This window comes from Neofelis nebulosa, chromosome 18, assembly GCF_028018385.1.
Source record: "Neofelis nebulosa isolate mNeoNeb1 chromosome 18, mNeoNeb1.pri, whole genome shotgun sequence".
NCBI classification, from domain to species: Eukaryota; Metazoa; Chordata; class Mammalia; order Carnivora; family Felidae; genus Neofelis; species Neofelis nebulosa.
The window spans coordinates 15,440,598-15,459,955 of NC_080799.1; the positions used below are offsets into that span (position 1 = coordinate 15,440,598).

Sequence of the window (19,358 nt, forward strand, 5' to 3'; positions counted from 1 at the left end):
TGTGCTGTTCAACTTCTAAAAACTTCACCTGAGAAAACAATACTGAAAACAAAGATTTAACTACTAAGATAGTTATCTCAGGAGTGTTTAAAATAGTAAAAAACGAAAAACTAGATACCCAACAACAGCAGAGAAATGGTTACAGCATGATATATCCCCAGCAGAAACACTATGGTCATTAAACACACAGCAGCTAAAATAACATACACAGAATGAGGCTATTCAGGTTTTTTAAGTATGAGAGTTGGTGCACACAAGTACCCATCCGGGAAAAAAAGACAAATAACATGCCCTCAAATGTAAACAATGGTGGTTCCCTCTAGCCACCTAGGGTAGGCTAGCCAATCTAGGGTAATCTCTCAGATTACATAGATCTTTTTTCTTTTTTTTTTTTTCAACTTTTTTTTAATTTATTTTTGAGACAGAGAGAGACAGAGCATGAACAGGGGAGGGTCAGAGAGAGGGAGACACAGAATCGGAAACAGGCTCCAGGCTCTGAGCCACCAGCCCAGAGCCCGACGCGGGGCTCGAACTCACGGACCGCGAGATCGTGACCTGGCTGAAGTCGGACGCTTAACCGACTGCGCCACCCAGGCGCCCCAGATCTTTTTTCTTTTTAAAAAAATTTCCATCATGAATATATATTCCTTTTGTAATACTTTCTAACAATAAAATTTATAAATGTAAATAATCTTCAATAGATCCTGCTGGTCTCGTGGCCAAAATAAAACTTCCTTAAATCTTAATTCTCTTCATTTTCTTCATTAATAAAGGTGAGAAATAGGAGAAAAAAACCCCAGAACTTTCTTAAACCAAACTAGAAAAAAAAAAAAAAACAAAAACAGAAAGCAGGACAGTCCTCTAGCATGTCCTGGTGCTAAAGAAAGGCAAAGCTTAACTTGCAGTCATCTGTACTTAGAGGGATCTGTGAGAAACCAAGAATAGCAAACAATATTTAGGTGAGGCTCCTGCAGACAACCCAGTACTGTGTGCTCCCGGGGCAGGTGGGCACAGAAGTTCTCCAGACAGGCATGGGCCCCTCCATTAGGGCAGAGGTTGAGAGGCCAGTGGAGGCCACAGAGGGGAGGAAGTGACCATGAGCCAAAAAGGTGCCCAGGATGGTGAGGTATCCTGCAAGTGTTTCAAGAAGGAAGAGGTACTGAGAAGTGAGTAAGTATTACGATTAAGAAAAGAAAGGATCTCTGAGCCTCTCTGCGCTTTAAAAAATACTCCAGTGAAACTAAGCTTGCGTAATGCTCCACCTGGCAAGATCACCGGTGACCTCTAAAACCACACTCTGGCAGGGGGAAAGCAAATGGTGAGGAGAGAAGAACAAGGATGAGGAGACAGACAACAGGTGAACACCACGCTTCAAATGAAAGGGACAAGAGACAGTGGGTAAGAAGTGAGGAAACTGACACACTTGTAACCAGAGAAAAGCGCCACTAAAAGAGGAAGGCTGCCCAAGGGGCCAGTGACAGCTGAAATATGCAATTTTGTAATTGATTATAGTATCTTACTAGAAAGGAAATTAACACTGACCATGCCAGATAAGGAGCCTTTCACAGGGTCTCCCTTTCTCCAAGTACACCACATAGCTACTTGCCCAAGTTTAAAACTACAATCTAAAACTCGAATTTAAGATCTGCCAAACCACTACCTGTGACCCAGACCAAAAAGTTCACTTTACGTGAACAACAAAACCACCGTTCATTTTAAACTAGATTTTCGACCTCAGGCCAAATGGGAAATTCCTTAAAACTCTCCTATAAAGTCATGTCCTTCTCAAAGTCTGAAAGTGACTAGGAGGTGGGGGCTGGGGGCAATGCCAGGGGAGGCTTGGAGAGCCTGCTGTGTGTGCCCACCCCAGGAAATACACCGCTCTTGTGCTAAAAGAATATCAGGAAATCACCTCGATGTGGGAGAGGGGCCCACTTGGTTTATTGTGGGTTTTTTGTTTTGTTTTTAATGTTTATTTATTTTTGAGAAAGAGAGAGAGAGCATGCATGGGAGGGACAGAGAGAAAGAGAGACAAGGGATGTGAAGCAGGCTCCATGATGAGCTATCAGCACAGAGCCCGATGCCGGCTCAAACTCCCAAACCGTTAAACCATGATCTGAGCCGAAGTCGAATGCTTAACTGACTGAGCCATCCAGGTGCCCCAGGGCCCACTTTGAATGTAAAAATTTAAAAAATATCCTGAACCTAATAAAAAGCACTAATGGATGTGAAACTAGATTATCCAACACTTAGCAGAGATGAGGGCACCTGCTAATATCAAAGAAACCTGTGCAATCTCAAGCACGCAGCCACCATCCTTCCTCCCCCACCATGAAGCAGAACAGACCCTCAGAGAGGCAAATTAGTAGTGACGAAGACGGGAAAACTTCCAGGTCTCCAGTGAGGTCTCAGTTGGTAAAGCCAAGCCAGAACTGCAGTCCTTAACTCCCCTCCCTGCAATATTTGGCACAGACACAATGTCTTCCACCTCCAGGACATCAATCACGGGGCTTTCCTTTTGCTTAACTGGCCACCCCTTCCTTCTCCCTCTCTTCAAGAGCTGCTTCTCCCCCTGAGCTCACGGCTGGGCCTCTGCTCAAGGCACACACACTTATTCCCTGCAATTTTCTGTATCTATCCCCGTGCCCAGACCCAAACATCCACATACAGGAGCTCTGTACTTAGCTGACCCACAGGCACCTTGAGCCAAGGTCAAAACTTCTCCAAAGTCACCAAAGCCGCTCCTCCTCATAATGAAAGACACAGCCATCTAGCCAGTGACCACTGCCAGCCATTCTTGAGTCTCTCTCTCTCTCTCTCCTATAAACAGCTATCAGTTACCAGTCAAGCAGTTCCCACCTTGTAAATGTCTCTAACAAGAGCCTGTCCTCCTCCACACACCCCGCCCCCCCCATACTGCCTTCTTCAGCCAAACTGAAAGCCAGATGTATCCTGTTCATGTTGCCTCTTGTTTCCATGATGTTTCTGCAGTTGCTTAACAAGAACATCTAACATAACTGCTCACTCTTTACGAAAGAGGCACCCTGAGGCACCCTGTTTAGGAGTTTTGCGTGTATTGTATATGATCCTCACAATATCTGTATTTCGCAGAGGGGTAAATTAAGGCATAAGAAGTCAGCTAACTTGCCCAAGGTCATACAATAGTAAATGAACCTGGATTCAAATCCAGTCAGCCTCCAGAACTGGTGCGTCAACCAGGAAGCAGACTACTGCCTCCCAATAAATGTTACGGGTTCAGATTAAGAGTCAACCCGAGTCAACCCCACCAAATGAGATGAAAACCGAAGAGTATCCATACAATTTTACAATTAAGACATCAGTAGTTTTGTAAGTGAAACCCCTTTAAGATGATGTGATAAAGGCAGAAACCAGGGGCGCCTGGGTGGCGCAGTCGGTTAAGCGGCCGACTTCAGCCAGGTCACGATCTCGCGGTCCGTGAGTTCGAGCCCCGCGTCAGGCTCTGGGCTGATGGCTCGGAGCCTGGAGCCTGTTTCCCATTCTGTGTCTCCCTCTCTCTCTGCCCCTCCCCCGTTCATGCTCTGTCTCTCTCTGTCCCAAAAATAAATTAAAAAAACGTTGAAAAAAAAATTTTTAAAAAAAAGGCAGAAACCAGATGCCAAAGGGCTAAGGAGAGAGTATCATTTTTAACAGCTAGTACTTAAAACATGCCCTGTGCCAGGCACCATGCCAAGTACATACACCATACTTTTTAATCCTCACAACGCTGCCAGGTAAATGTTACTATCCTCATTTTACAGATGAGGAAACTGAATCAAAAGAGGTTAAGTAATCTGTGCTAGGTAATAAGTGGCAAGAGAGAGATTCTGACTTAATTCTTCTCACTCTAAAAGCTGTGTCATCAATCACAATACCAGGGTTGATAAGTAGGTTTCAAGTCTAATGCCAAGCTGAAAAGAAACAAAATTTTCTTAGGCCATGGCTATATAAGGTGTATCTTAGTCATAAAAGCACAAGACTGATTTTTTTTGAAGTTTAAAATGGTTAACTTATTTTCCCCCTCTTTAAGCAAGGCAATTCATAGCTCACAACTCTCATCAATCAGAATATAAAGCAAAGATGAGTAGAATCTTCTCTCAATGGTTTCCTGTTTCTCAAGCTAATACATTTCATAGTGCAGAAAAGACTTTCACAATAACTCACAAGTTTAAATGATCAAGATAAATTACAACAGGAAGCATAAAGTTTTAATGCATTTTAGGCAACACCAGTACTCGAATAAAGACAAAAAGGAACAACATGGGCTGACATAATTACATGTTTGTAACCAGACTTAGTTCCAAAATTCAGACTCTAGCTGTATTTCTACTCACTTATAATTAACAAACGCATGGCTCCATTTTCAAAGGCATAATATAAAATCATGGTAACTTCCAACATGCCTCCCTCTCCTTTTAAAAAAATTAATTCATGGGGCGCCTGGGTGGCGCAGTCGGTTAAGCGTCCAACTTCAGCCAGGTCACGATCTCGCGGTCCGTGAGTTCGAGCCCCGCGTCAGGCTCTGGGCTGATGGCTCAGAGCCTGGAGCCTGTTTCCGATTCTGTGTCTCCCTCTCCCTCTGCCCCTTCCCCCGTTCATGCTCTGTCTCTCTCTGTCCCAAAAATAAATAAACATTGAAAAAAAAAAATTTAAAAAAATTAATTCACCACAGTTCCAAAACGGAAAATAACTTATCTTTGTTCTTTAGCTTTTTTTTTTAATTGTTGAGCATCTTAGAAACCAAATTTAAAAGTATCCCCACATTAAAGTTTAATGACTTGGAGTTTAATTAACAGATATTTAAAAAAACAGATCATGAGTGATGACAAGATTAAATCAACACTAAAAGTTCAATATGAAATTGTAACATCCAAACTCAGTGTAAAGACTGGCAGATGTTGTGAAAACAGCACTTTTAACCAAACAGCATAAAGGTCCAACCAAATGACCATAATTCATAGACAGTCATCTACATTTAGGTATGGAATTATACACAGAGAGAACTACAGACCTCTTGTCAAATTTATTCAATCTGTACCAGGGAAGGAGAATTTAAAGATTTCCATATTTATCAAAATGAATCCAAAATGGAAAATCAATTTGCTAAAAACTCTTATCTTTCCTCCATTCCTTTTTTTTAAGTCACTATGATACTGGGCTCTTTTTTTTTTTTTCTTTGAGTTTTTACTTAAATTCCAGTTAGTAAACATACAGTGTAATATTAGTTTCAAGAGTACACTACACTGTGATTCAACACTTCCATATAACACCCAGTGCTCATCACAAGTGCATTCCTTAATCCCATCACCTATTTCACCCATCCCCTACCCACCTCTCTTCTAGTAACCATCAGTTTGTTCTCTATTAATTAAGAGTCCATTTCAGGGCTGCCTGGGTGGTCAGTTACACGTCTGACCGGCTCAGGTCATGATCTCAGTTTGTGAATTCCAGCCAGGCATCAGGCTCTGTGCTGACAGCTCAGAGCCTGAAGCTTATTTCGGATTCTGTGTCTCCCCCTCTCAGCCCCTCCCCCGTTCGTGCTCTGTCTCTCTCTCTCAAAAATAAACAAACATTAAAAGAAAAAATTAAAAAAAGAAAAGAGTCCATTTCTTGGTTTGCTCTTTTTTCTTATGATCATTTGTTTCCTAAATTCCACATAACCTTTTTCATTTTAATTAAAATGTCATAGTAAAATACTTTTATAAAGGCTGTCTTGGGGCGCCTGGGTGGCGCAGTCGGTTAAGCGTCCGACTTCAACCAGGTCACGATCTCGCGGTCCGTGAGTTCGAGCCCCGCGTCAGGCTCTGGGCCGATGGCTCGGAGCCTGGAGCCTGTTTCCGATTCTGTGTCTCCCTCTCTCTCTGCCCCTCACCCGTTCATGCTCTGTCTCTCTCTGTCCCAAAAATAAATAAAAAACGTTGAAAAAAAATTTAAAAAAAAAAAAAAAAAAAAAAGGCTGTCTTACATGGCAATGGGATTCTGCAGCATATTACTGACAAAAAACATCCCGCAGATTGGCCATCCCTGTACTATGTCATGCTGTGTCTCCTGTAAAGGCCACTCTTTTTCAGACGCATGTCTATAACAAGGAGACAGAGCAGTGGCTAGAAAGGGAAGAAGAGTCTAAAAGAAATATCAAAAAGTTAAGATGGTGCAATCCTGAGAGTGTTTAACGAAAGACTAAGGTTGAAGCCAGTGAGGTCCTGAGACTAGTCATAATGTTGCAGGGCAATTACATGGCATCCTATTTGAATGGCTTCAAAGGTCTTCCACAATACTGTGTAAGAGAAACCAGCCACATCTCGGTGAACTAGACGTCAGTAAAAACACCCAGGGGATGTCTGGGTGGCTCAGCTGGTTGAGCGTCCAACTTCAGCTCAGGTCATGATCTTGTGGTTCATGAATTCAAGCCCTGCGTCAGGCTCTGTTCTGACAGCTCCGAGCCTGGAGCCTGCTTTGGATTCTGTCTCCCTCTCAAAAATAAACAAACACTGGAGCACCTGGGTGGCTCAGTCCCTTGAGCGTCTGACTTTGCCTCAGGTCATGATCTTTCGGTTCACGAGTTTGAGCCCTCTGTCGGGCTCTGTGCTGACAGCTCGGAGCCTGGAGCCTGCTTCGAATTCTGTGTCTCCCTCTCTCTCTGCCCCTCCCCTGCTCGCGCGCTCTCTCTCTCTCTCTCAAAAATAAATAAACATTAAAAATAATAATAAATAGATACGTAAACATTTAAAAATTAAAACAAAACACTCAGGAATTGGCTTAAAAGCCTGCCATTCATCAATTGGCAGTAGCCAGAGTGGCAAAGATCATACTAGAGCCGAGTTCCCACAGACTAAACACAGGCACAGAAACAACTTGCAGACACTAAATTTAATTTCCTGACTGTTAATACCAGACAGGAATCACAATCAGCATCTTTTTCATTGTCCTTAAAGTAAGTTAAGCACTGCTTTGTGTCATTGTCTGAGTAACAGAACAAAAGAAACCCACCAAATGAAAACAATTCTTTAGAACTCAGAAACCTACCAGAAGCCAGACTGGGTAGCCAGTGCTTTTTCTGTCTTAGAAAAGCATTTAACCCTTCTTACCGACTGCCTCTGCCACTGCTTCCAGGTTTCTACTGCCCAGCTACCTAGACTGAGTGCTGTTCCAACACCTGGCCCTAGCTTTTTCATTTCCCAGTTAATTCTGACCCAAATGCTCAAGATCTTTTGAGGTCCACCTCAAGGGTCACTTCCTTTATGAAGCCTAACCATAACAAAAACCTCTGATAGTTATCTCCACGTGGCCATTCAGTCCTGCCACTTTTATGAGCCTACTGCTTTCTCTAAGTATATTCCCTGCGGGCAGAAACTGTATTTGCACTTAGGTCTTGTCTCTCTTCCGTGCAACAGCTGCCAGCTGCCCTAACACAGGGATGCTCAATCAGCATTTGGGGATCTCAGTACCCAGACGTGGGTGGCAGGCAGTCCGGCTTCCAGTCCTCCCACCTCAATTAGGCCACAGAAATTCTTCCTCCACCTTTACTAGGAAGTCAGCACACTGCCTCCTTATCCCAGGGAGTAAAGAGCTTGCAGTCATCAAGTATATCTTAGCTGCACAACGGTCTATTTCCTTTCCTTAAATCAGGAAACTGGAAGGTGTTCTTACCCGTCAAGCAATTTCATCTACACACAGGATACAAATGCTCAGACCCCAAGCTAACCAGAGAGCTATCGGGACAAAAAAAGTTATTAAATATCCATCATGAAATTAATCAAATTCCAGCCTTGGAATTTTTCCTCCCACTGCCTCCCACAGAGGCTCACCTTTGAGGCAGGAAAGTAGCAGTTCAGGAGCAGCCACAATCTTCCCCGCTTGAAAGCAAGCTGCAAAGAAGCTCCCCATTCATCGCTGAACGAGGGCTGTAATCTGCTAGTTGAGAACTAAACTACAGGCATCGTATTCTTCAACAAAAGCCCCCTCACCAGCTGTCCCCCGGTTATGGTGTTCACACAGTTCAAAACAGCACAATAGGCTTGGTTTTATTTCTAATGCTGTTTATCAAGAGAAACAGAACTACTTGCCTCTAAATTACCCCGCAGCCACTCCTCGATTTATTTTATTAAAATATGAGTGAAGATGATTATCCACCCCACCTCTGGATATTTACCAAGCCTGACACATAATATACCACTATTTCAAGTGTCTGCACATAGGTTAAGTCTATCCCATCTTCTTCCTGAGATGTACATGATTTGCAAATAGAGAAGTAACGCAAACACGACCCAAAGTCAAAAATGGCAAACTACCAAAATGTTCCCCGTGCCAAATCCAAATTATCCAGGCCTCAGGTCCGAACGGGGGACGTCCCGCCATCTCGAGGGCGGCAGGGCACCCCGGCTCCAGGCATGCGGGTGGACCAACCCGGGGGGCGGGTAAACAGGCCCACGCCAGCGGCGCAGGCCAGACTTGGGCTAAGGCGGAGCGACCCTCACCGCCAGCTGGGGCGGGGGCTGCAGCCCCGAGAGGCGGTGAAGACACCCGGCCGGAAGGGCCGCTCCCGACCAGCACGGCGCCCTCCCGACCCCGCGCTCAGCCCCGGCCGAGCCCCGACCCCGGCCCGCCCTACCCCGGCTCACCCCGCCCCGGTGGGCAGCGGCGCGCCCCGGGCCCGGCCGGGCCAGCTGCTCGGCGGACGCCCGCGGCCGCTCAGAGATCACTCGCGGCGGCGCGCGGCGGGCCGGGGGCCGCTCGGCACCATCCTCCCCGCCGCGCCGGGGGCGGCCTCGGGCTCCACGGGGCCCAGGCGAGGACCAGAGGCCAGTCCGGCTCACGCCGCCGCGACACAGACTCGTCTCAGGGTCCGGCAGCCGTGGTTTCCGGGTAGAAAAAAACGCCACCGCCAACGCTGCCGTGACCTCCGACACCTGGCGTCCGACGGCGGCGCGGCCGGGACAAGATTCCTCAGTCGCGAGCTGCGGAGACCACGCCCCCTGGCTGGGCTACGTGGGGGCTTGCGTGCGAGTACCGGGGCTGCGTGCGTGCTGACAGGGCGCGCGGGGCCTGCCTTTCTGTGTCTGTGTTTGAGCGGGGTGTGGTGAGGCTGGCATCGTGGTGAGTGCGCGTGCCTAGTGCACGTGGGTGGACCTGCGTGTCAGTGCGTTCTGTAAAGACCGTGTGTGCTGTGCGTTTGTGGGTCCGTGTGCGTGTTTAGTGCTGTGTGTGATGGTTAGGAGTATAACGTGTGTGCATACGTAGGTGTGTAGTGTGTGTCTGTGTGTGCCCGTGCATTAATCACTGCCCATGAAAGTATAATTTTAATACAATCCCTTTGTAAGGTAATTTGGCATCGTCCAGGAAACTTGAAGATGTGCTTTCTTTCTGGAGAATATATTACCCCGGAGAAACAGTTGCACATCTGCGCAAGTAGACAGAATAAAGAATGTTTATAGCACCATTATTTGTAGTCACTAAGAGTTGAAGAGAAAACAAACATCCATACAGTCAAACGTAAAAATAGGCAGTATATTCTTATATAAACAATTTCGACAGCGAAGATTATCCAGAACAGCTTGACAACATCCGGGCTCACCCTAAGGGCATAACATGCTGGGGGGGGGGGGGGGGGAGGGCGGGGGGCAAGCCACGAAACGATACATTGCAGCATAATTCCATTATATAAAATCCCCCAAACATGCTGATCAACGCATTGTTTAGAGATGCATACGTGACTGGTGGAATTCAGAAAAAAAACAAACAAAAACAGGAAGAGATGCACAAACTTCATGTTAAGTGGTAAGAGGATAGGATGGGGGAGGAGCACACAGGCTACTTCAAGGTACCTTGAGCAAGTCACAAGCACTCTGAGCCTCCTGTACTTGGTTTCTGAGGTGGGGGTGATAACATCAGCTTGTTCCAGTTCGTTAAATTCCTCCACTCTGTAAAACTGTAAAGCACTGTCCAAAGATAAGTTATGTGCTTTGAGAGCTAACCACGGTAGGACCTGAGCTGTTTGTCAAAGTTCCTGCAGGGCACTGACCCCTGGTCGGTATGACACACACCGATTCAATAGTATTATTTTATGGGTTCAAGGAGCTTCAGAGTAGTTTATGTCAGCTTATCAGCATTACTTGTTGATAATAGACAAAGGGGTCTGCATTTGGGGCTAGTTACAAGCAGGAATATGCCTATGCTGTGTGACCAGAAAAAAACATTAGAAAAGAAACCAGCAGAGACTCAATTTTGGGCTCCCTGCTCTAAAGCGTTCCATGCACATGTTGGTGGATCCTGCCCCAGGAGTGAAAGCGCCATCTGTTTGGGCTCTTACAGAAGAAGGATAATAGAACCTTGCACCTGGCTTTTCCAGCCCTTACTTAAATATTATTGGTGTATTGTATTTTTTGTCCTGTAATAAACTGTAGATTTGTTAGGATCTGTGAGTTTTCTTTAGCAACCAAAGCCTGTTAAACCATTTCAGCAGCTGGTGTCAGATGTAGGATTTACTGAAAAAACCCTGACTCATTCTTAGCTCAAAATATGGCTAAGGCATTACTAGAAAAAAAAAAAGGGGGGGGTGATTCTGATAAAAAAGATGAAAATGAACAAGTTACTCTTGGTTTGAAGTAGCACAGACTTTGAAATTAGATACTAGTAGTAAAACATTCCAGTGAAATCTGGAACTGAAAGAATCTGAACCTCAGGAGCTAGAAAAATGGACCAGCAGGGAACTGCAAACTGATACCAGGTCAGCTAAAAATTCAGATCTGTGGTTGCTGCTTTGAGCATCAACAAAATGAAAGTTAAGTTCAGAATCTCCTTGGGGTGAGCTGTGTCCTCTCTGGTTGGCACCATATGTTTGATGAGTCAGCTAATTCTGTGAGACTTAGGACAACAAAGAAGATAATTCAAGTTGGGCAAGATGACAGGGAGGGCAAGAAACTAGGGAAATAAGGGATTATTCAGTGAGGGAACTGAATAATTTTCCAGGTCATTACAGACATCATCCTGATAAACCTTTGTTAAAATGATTCCTGAGAATGATAGAGAATTTTAAAATGAGGAGCAGTGTCTCTGCTTTGAACACTTCTGACTAAAGGGGAATATTTTGGTCCACCAACTATTGGCTAATACCTTTGTGGGGATGGTTCATAGGGAAGCCCCTAGGTTTCTAGAATGGATTAAGAAAAGGATCCATCATGCTTATCCAGAGAAAGACAATGTCACTCCCCTCCGTTGTCAACCAATACTAAAGTTGCAAAAACACTGCAGGCGTAGGCAGTATTGAGCTATCTATATAATGACAGAATCGAGCTCCCTAATGGGATGCCCCTCACCCAGGCTACGACCAACACTGTAACTCAAGGCGTCCCACCAGCACTAGCACCACGTATGACTTTGATATTGAGACCACAGGAGAACGTAAAAGAGGCAACCTCAAATCCTTTATCCCAGCTACCACATGGAGGATTAAAAAAAAACTGGCACAGCCACTTTGGAAAGCAAACTGGCAGTTCCTCAAAAAGCAAAACAGAGAGTTAACATTTTAGCCCAGCAATTTCATGTCCAGAGACCCAAGAGGATTAAAACATGTCAACACAAAAATAGTCAAAAAAATGGAAACAGCCCAGATGTTCATCAATTGATGAATGGATAAACAAAATGTGGTACATCCATACCATGGAACATTATTCACCCGTAAAGGGGAATGAAGCTTTAAAGCGTGATAAATGAAAGAAGCCTGTCATGAAAGGCCACATATTCTATGATTCCATTTGATATGAAATGTCCAGAAGAGGCAAATCCATGGAGACGGAAAGTGAATTCGTGGTTGCCAAAGGTGGGAGGTGGTAACTAAAGGGGAACAGGGTTTCTTTTGGGGCCAAGAAAAACACTTGAAAATTGACTCGGTGAATGCACTGAAAACCATTGAATTATACACTTTAATTGTGTGAATTACATGGTATATGAATTACATCTCAGTAAAGATGTTTTCAAAAAAGTTAGAACTTTACAAAAGAAAGGAAGTCAACACAAGAAAGGGACTAACAATTCAGCCTCTAATCATGTGGGAATCTTTAGACAGCTAGTTGTAAAAGTCAAAAAAGAAACAAATTGAGAGAGAAAGTGCCACCAAAACCTTTATGAAAATCTGGGGATCCCACATCTAAGTCTCCTCAAAGCCCCTCGGATGGAAAATCCAAAGGTTTGGGGAAATTCCAGAAAGAAATAAGGTTCCAGTGAGCCTACAGCATTAGATTCTAAAATACTCTTAATAGAAAGGTAGTAGTTCTTTGTCCAATACCTGCAAGTTTTCCTTAAGATTGATATTATTTTGGGGTGCCTGGGTGGCTCAGTCGGTTGAGCATCCAGCTCTTGGTTTCAGCTCAGGTCACGATCTCACAGTTCGTGAGTTTGAGCCCCGCATCAGGCTCTGTGCTGTAAGTGTAGAGCCCGCTTGGGATTCTCTCCCCGCTCTCTCTGCCCCTACCCCACTAGTGCACTCTCTCTTCTCTCAAAATAAACAAACTTTTAAAAAAGTCAAAATGGAGGAAGAAGACAAAAACGCCGGGGCCTCTTGACTCAACTCCCAGTGGGGTTCCCAAGGTCTTTTACCAACAATGGGTGGTGAAATGGCCAGAGGTGGAGAAGTAACTCTTCTAGATCTCCTGGGCATGGAGCACATTTACAGTGTTGCCTCGGCCTGCTAACAAGCCCCATAGGGGCAACAGAATTAATCCAGGGGGCTATGGGGACACTACTGTAAAAGGGACCAGAATTAAAGTCTGGTCAAAAGTTGGAATATGTGATTTGTAAACGTATGCTGTGATGGTGTCTCCCTTACCTGCCATGCTTTTGTGGTGGAGTCAGGGCAGGGAGGAGGGGAGGTGGCGGAGGAATTCACACAGGGGCCTTCCCCGCTGCACTCTGTTTTCTCTTTCAACATTGAACCTGCACTAAAACTTCAGGTAAGGGCTCCAGAGGCTGAGACTATTCCACAACAAGATACCATGTCCGTAAATTTGGACCTGACGGCAGGATTTCAAAGGGATCGACAGGACTGATGGTCACTTCCCCGCACCCCACCGCGGTGGAGCTGGCTGCTGAGATGTTTTGTTGCCCAGCGGACAGGCCAGATGCACTTCTCTGCACGTATCCAATCATACCCTCGAAGTGAACTGAAGAGAAGGCTCCTGCCCATCCCCTGTCGCTGCCAGCAGTATATTGGCACGGTAGGGAACCACAGGGCCTTCTTTAGAGAGAAAAGACTGGCTTAAACTTGATGATACATGGAAGAAGATGCAATTGCTCCCAGGGGAAAGGGAGCCAATAGCTTGTTAAAGGGAAAGTCTAACCAAATCTCCATGGCTGGTTGAGAAGCTTAGAGGAAGGGAAAAAATACGGTCTCTTAGCTTTGACTCCGAAGGTCCTGGGGGCAAAGAACTGTGTCAAAGCTCCTCTTTTTAAAATTTTTTTTTTCCAACGTTTTTAATTTTATTTTTGGGACAGAGAGAGACAGAGCATGAATGGGGGAGGGGCAGAGAGAGAGGGAGACACAGAATCGGAAACAGGCTCCAGGCTCCGAGCCGTCAGCCCAGAGCCTGACGCGGGGCTCGAACTCACGGACCGCGAGATCGTGACCTGGCTGAAGTCGGACGCTTAACCGACTGCGCCACCCAGGCGCCCCAAAGCTCCTCTTTTTTGAAGAGCCAACAAGTGACCTGACCACTACGGACAACCGTTTGGCGGACCCTCAGAAGGTTAGACATAGAATCACCATATGGCCCGTCAATTCTAATCCTAGGTGTACATCGCGAAGAACAAAAAGCAGGAGTTAAAACCGATGCGTACCGATGTTCATCACCCCATTATCTGTAATAGTCAGAAGGTGGAAACAACCCAGATGTTCACCAACAGATTAATAGGCAAACAAATTGGCCTACACATACGAAAGAATATCACCTTGTAAAGGAAGGGCACTCTGACACGTGCTGCAACATTATGTGAAATGAAAACATTATGATAAATGAAACAAACCAGACACAAGGAACAAATGTTACATGATTTAACTTACATGAAGCAGCAAAGTCATGGAGACAGAAAGTAGAAAAGAGGTCATCGGGGGGCCACGGGAGGCAGGGAATGGGGAGCTATTGTTTCACTGTATGGAGTTTCTATTAGTTCTGGAAACAGGCAGTGGTGACGGTTGCGTGACATTGCGAATGCACTCAATCCCACTGAACTGGACACCCAAAAAGTGTCGGTGTGAGTTGGAAATATTTCACCGCATTAAGAAAAAAAAACCACGCGAGTGGACAACGTCCAACCTAATGACCTTCTGCGCGTGGTCTGTGTCCTCACAACCGATGACCAGGTGTGAGGTCTGTGTGACTACAAGGGAGCAATTGCAACGGGACTATGTCTTTGGGTCTGCATTTGACGTTTGCTCAGGAAATACTAGAGACAAGGCCTCTGACTTATACTGCTATGAGAAACAATTATGGTACATGAGAAAAGGTAGATTTTGTTGGAAGGGACGACATCATAAAAAATTGGTTGATTGTAGCTTAATCAGTGAACAGAAGTATGCCACAAAGCACAGATAGCCAGTGATCAGGGAGGAACAGGATTGTCAAGTATGAAACATTTGTGCTCATATTATTTATTAGTGGATGGATCAGCTCTCTGTTCAAATGGATGCCAACCCCCCAGATGACTGCAAACATTTGAAATCCGTGTGCACATTTGGATCTTCTATGTGAACGGAGTACCTGTTCCAAGGTGTTCTGTGCAAGTGTAGGTGGTTCCTGAACCAAGAGAGGGGTGGGTAATAGGACCTTGCACCTGGACGTCCCAGACTCTTAGGGTGAGACAGCCTTTGGCTGTGATTTCCTTATTTCCATGCTGTTGCTACCTAGTACCCTTTCCAGGAATAGACTGTAGATAGGTAAGCACTGCCATTTTGAGCCCTGTCATTTTGGGTCTTGAGCAAGTCAATCCTGTTTGACTACCACCATAGGTAGAGTTTTGCTGCACTAATGATCACTGGGTCTCCTGATGGGGTGCACTGAGAAGGACACATCACCTCTTTGGCATTCCTGCCAAAATGCTAAAACCTGAAAATAATCCTCAGGACGTGATCAAGCAAATCCAGGATGAGTGACATTCTGAAAATACCTATCCCCCACTCTTCAAATACATCAATGTCATGAAAACAAGAAAGACATGTATGCCAAATTCATGTATACCAAATCATCATGATGTACACTTTCAATATCTCATAATTTTATTTGCCAATTTTACCTTAATAAGCTGAGGAAAAAAGAAATAAACCTGGGCAATTGTTCTAGATTAAAGACCACTAAAGACACATGACCACTAAAAGCAATCCTGCACAGGAACCTGGATTGGGAAAATTTGGATATGGTCTACTGACTGCATCAATGTTAAATTCCTGTGGTTATGTAAAAGATTGTCCTTATTCTTAGGAGATATATACTATATTTAGATATATAGTAAATAGAAGTATTGAATTATGATATCCACACCTGAGAGAGAGAGAGGAAGCAAATGTGACAAAATGTTAAGTATTGAATCAAGGAGAAGGGCATACAAATGTTCATTATAGTATTCTTTCAGTATTTCTGTAGATTTGACACTTCTCAAAATAAAAATTTAGAAGAAAAAATAACAATCACTGTGATACATTAGGCCAGAAGTCAGCAAACCTTTCTGCAAAAAAAATATATATTTTAAGCTTTATGGACCATACGGTGTCTGTCGCAACTATTCATCTCTGCCATGTACTGTGAAAGACACAGAATGAAGGGGAGTGGCTGTAGTCTAATAAAATCTTATTTACAAAAGCAAGTGCTGGGCCAGATTTGGCTGCAGGCCATAGTTTCTGACCTCTGCTTCAGGCTGTGGTAAACTCAGGGCAATTCTGCTGCCTCCTACAGTCAACTAGAAATTCATGGCTGCTCAGGAATTGACAGCATGTGTTAAAATGTGAATCAAATATTGTAGCTTGAGATGCTATTATCCTAATCTCCCAACAACTGATGACCTAACAGCCACGCCCCACTGAAAACATCCTCTCCTCTTTTTCATCTTGACCCTAATAAAAACTTTTCAAATCTCAGGGTGCCTGGGTGGCTCAATGTGTTAAGCGACCGACTCTTGATTTCAGCTCAGGTCATGATCTCGTGGTTTGTGGGATCGAGCCCCACATCGGGCTTTGTGCTGACAGTGCAGATAGTGGAGAGCCTGCTTGTGTTTCTCTCTCTCCCTTTCACTCTGTCCCTCCCCTGCTCACCCTCTCTCTGTGTCTCTCAAAGTAAATACATTTAAAAAAAGAGAAATGGGAACTCTGTGGGAATGTAAAATGGCACAGCCGCAATGGAAAATAGTATGGCATTTCCTCAAAATATTAAAAATAGAACTGTAGAGGGGCGCCTGGGTGGCGCAGTCGGTTAAGCGTCCGACTTCAGCCAGGTCACGATCTCGCGGTCCGTGAGTTCGAGCCCCGCGTCAGGCTCTGGGCCGATGGCTCGGAGCCTGGAGCCTGTTTCCGATTCTGTGTCTCCCTCTCTCTCTGCCCCTCCCCCGTTCATGCTCTGTCTCTCTCTGTCCCAAAAATAAAAAAAAAAATTAAAAATGTTGAAAAAAAAAAATTAAAAAAAAAAAAAAATAGAACTGTAGAATTACCATATGATCCAGCACTTCTGGGTTTATTATCCAAAAGAATTAGAAGTCAGGATCTTGAAGAGATATCTGCACCCCTGTGTTCATTGTACCATTGTTCACGATCGCTAAGACACGGGAATAACCTAAATGGCCATCGACAGATGAATGGATAAAGAAAATGTATACTCATACAGTGGAATGCTACTTGGCCAAAAAAAAAAAAAAAAAAAAAAAGTAAGGAAATTCCGCGAAATGGGATAACATGGATGGACCTTAGGACATAAGGCATTATTCCACTTACATGAGGTATCTAAAATAGCCAATTTCATAACATCAAAGATTGGGATGGGGGTTACCAGGGGCTGGGGTGGGGGCGTACTGTTATTAATTAACAGTCCAAAAATTTCAGTTAAGGTTCTAGATACCTGCTGTGCAGCACTGTACTTAGAGTCAACAATAACACACACTCCAATATTTGTGAAGAGGATAGATTTTACGTTAAGTGTTTGTCACCACACTAAAAAGTAAAAGAAAGAAAAAGAGTGGGGGCCCTGGAGCTAGTCTTCCCCGGGTTCGAATGCTGGCTCCCAGCTTCAGCTCTGTGATTTTGTGCAATGCCCAGGCATCTCCACGCACCAGCTTCTCTTTGTGCCTCAGGACAATTAGCACGACTGACCTGCAGGCTACCGGAGAAGAGTAAACAAGTTCTTCCATGTGAGGCACTTAGCACAGTGCCTGGCATGTATCGAGCGCTAATTAATGCTACCTGTTAGTATTCCTACTAAATTCGGTTTCTTAGACACAGTCAAGAGGTAATACATCTTTAAATGCTCACTTAGCACAGTACCTAAGGGCTAAATACATGTAAGATGTTGCAATTATTCCACTAGGCAGTTAAGCAGGCATTTGTTGCCTGTCACTTTCATTGTATCTTACTCTCAGCTAAGTCTTGAGCCATTTAACTTGTTGTGTTTTTGCACCTTCCCATTTCTCCTGGATTGTGAATAAGCTGAAGGCAGAGTCCAGGACGTGTGAATTTTTGCAGCCCCTCCAGCCCCACGCTATGTAGCCTGGGCTGGAGTATATACAGGGCATAGTTTTAATACAGTCTTTTTTTTTTTTTTAATTTTTTTTTCAACGTTTTTTATTTATTTTTGGGACAGAGAGAGACAGAGCATGAACGGGGGAGGGGCAGAGAGAGAGGGAGACACAGAATCGGAAACAGGCTCCAGGCTCCGAGCCATCGGCCCAGAGCCTGACGCGGGGCTCGAACTCACGGACCGCGAGATCGTGACCTGGCTGAAGTCGGACGCTTAACCGACTGCGCCACCCAGGCGCCCCAATACAGTCTTGAAAAGAAGAATCTTGGGGCGCCCGGGGGGCTCAGTCGGTTAAGCGCCCGACTTCGGTTCAGGTCATGATCTCACGGTTCATGGGTTCCAGCCCCGCAGTGGGCTCTGTGCTGAGAGCTCGGAGCCTGGACTCTGCTTTGTCCCCTTCTCTCTCTGCCCCTCCCCTGCTCGTGCTCTGTCTCTCTCTGTCTCTCAAAAAATAAATGAATGTTGAAAAAAAAATTTTAAAGGAAGAATCTTCAGTAGACCACCTAATCCAGCACGCTACTGATTGACTCGTTTAAATAAAGTTTACTTATTTTGAAAGAGACAGAGATAGTGCAGGGGTGGGGGGCAGAGAGAGAGAGAGATTGAGAGGGAGAGAGAGCAGGCTCCACGCTGCCAGGGCCGAGCCTGAGGCAAGGCTTGAACCCAAGAAACCCCGAGATCCTGACCTGAACTGAAACCAAGAGACGGGCATTCAACCGGCTGAGCCACCCAGGCGTCCTCATCTCCACACTTTTAAAAAGACTCATTTTTCAGAATGAGTCACTATGACTTATGAGATGATAAGAGAAACTCTTCACTTGACAGTGACCATGTCCATCCACCCCCTCTGACTTTTCAAAATCGGGAGGAAACGACCAGACTCCTTCCCCTCCCAGACCTGTCCTGCGCTCCGCAGCAGGGACCATCAGAATTCCAGGTGAATTCTGACCATGGACTCAGAGCTCAGGCGAGATGCCTCCGTGTTTGAGAATGCTTACCAATCTTCCAGCTGCCACCCCAAGTCCAAGGAACTCGATTTCTTTCAGCTTCACTGACTTTTTATTACGGGAGTAGCACTTTTCTTCTGGCAGTGAAACCATTCAGCGGGTGTGTACTTCCATAGAGGGAATTTAAACCAGACACCTAGCCCTGCAAACAGCTCGTTATTCTTTTAAGGAGGAGGAGGCCTCAGAACCTTCCAGGAGGATGATTCTACCCCAGAGGTGGCATTCTATATTGGCAACCGCAGAGGGGTTGCCTGGGAAACCCTGTTTAGACATCAGCTGCCTCACTTTTAAGACAAACTTCTCCCTTTAAGAGCTAATGTGCACGATTACAATTCTGTGTCGTGTGGTGGTTTGGACAGCGTTTGTTTTTATGCTCTTAGAATAATTTTTCCATTTTTCTGATTACAAAACAACCATTGTATACAGTTAGGAAACTTTAGGAAATATTAAAAAGGAAATTAAAACCATCTGTAATAACCAAACCCAATGGTAACTACCGTTAAGATTTTGCTGTATTTCTGGAGCAGCTGGGTGGCTCCGTTGGTTAAGCGTTGGCTTCTTGGTTTCA

General features: G+C 44.9%; 1 protein-coding gene across 2 annotated transcripts in view; it reads right to left on the reverse strand.

Moving 5' to 3' along the window:
* The window catches only part of TMEM248 (transmembrane protein 248), a 42,733-nt gene extending 23,795 nt beyond the window's left edge, over positions 1 to 18,938 (reverse strand). The window contains exon 1 of one of the 2 annotated variants that reach the window (XM_058710918.1): positions 18,782 to 18,938. In XM_058710918.1, the coding sequence (XP_058566901.1) occupies positions 18,782 to 18,883 (102 nt within the window). In that variant the 5' untranslated portion in view covers positions 18,884 to 18,938. Of the gene's footprint in view, positions 1 to 8,639; positions 8,900 to 18,781 lie in introns of those variants that run through there. The other variant, XM_058710919.1, reaches the window with a different exon arrangement.
* Positions 18,939 to 19,358: the final 420 nt, after the last annotated feature.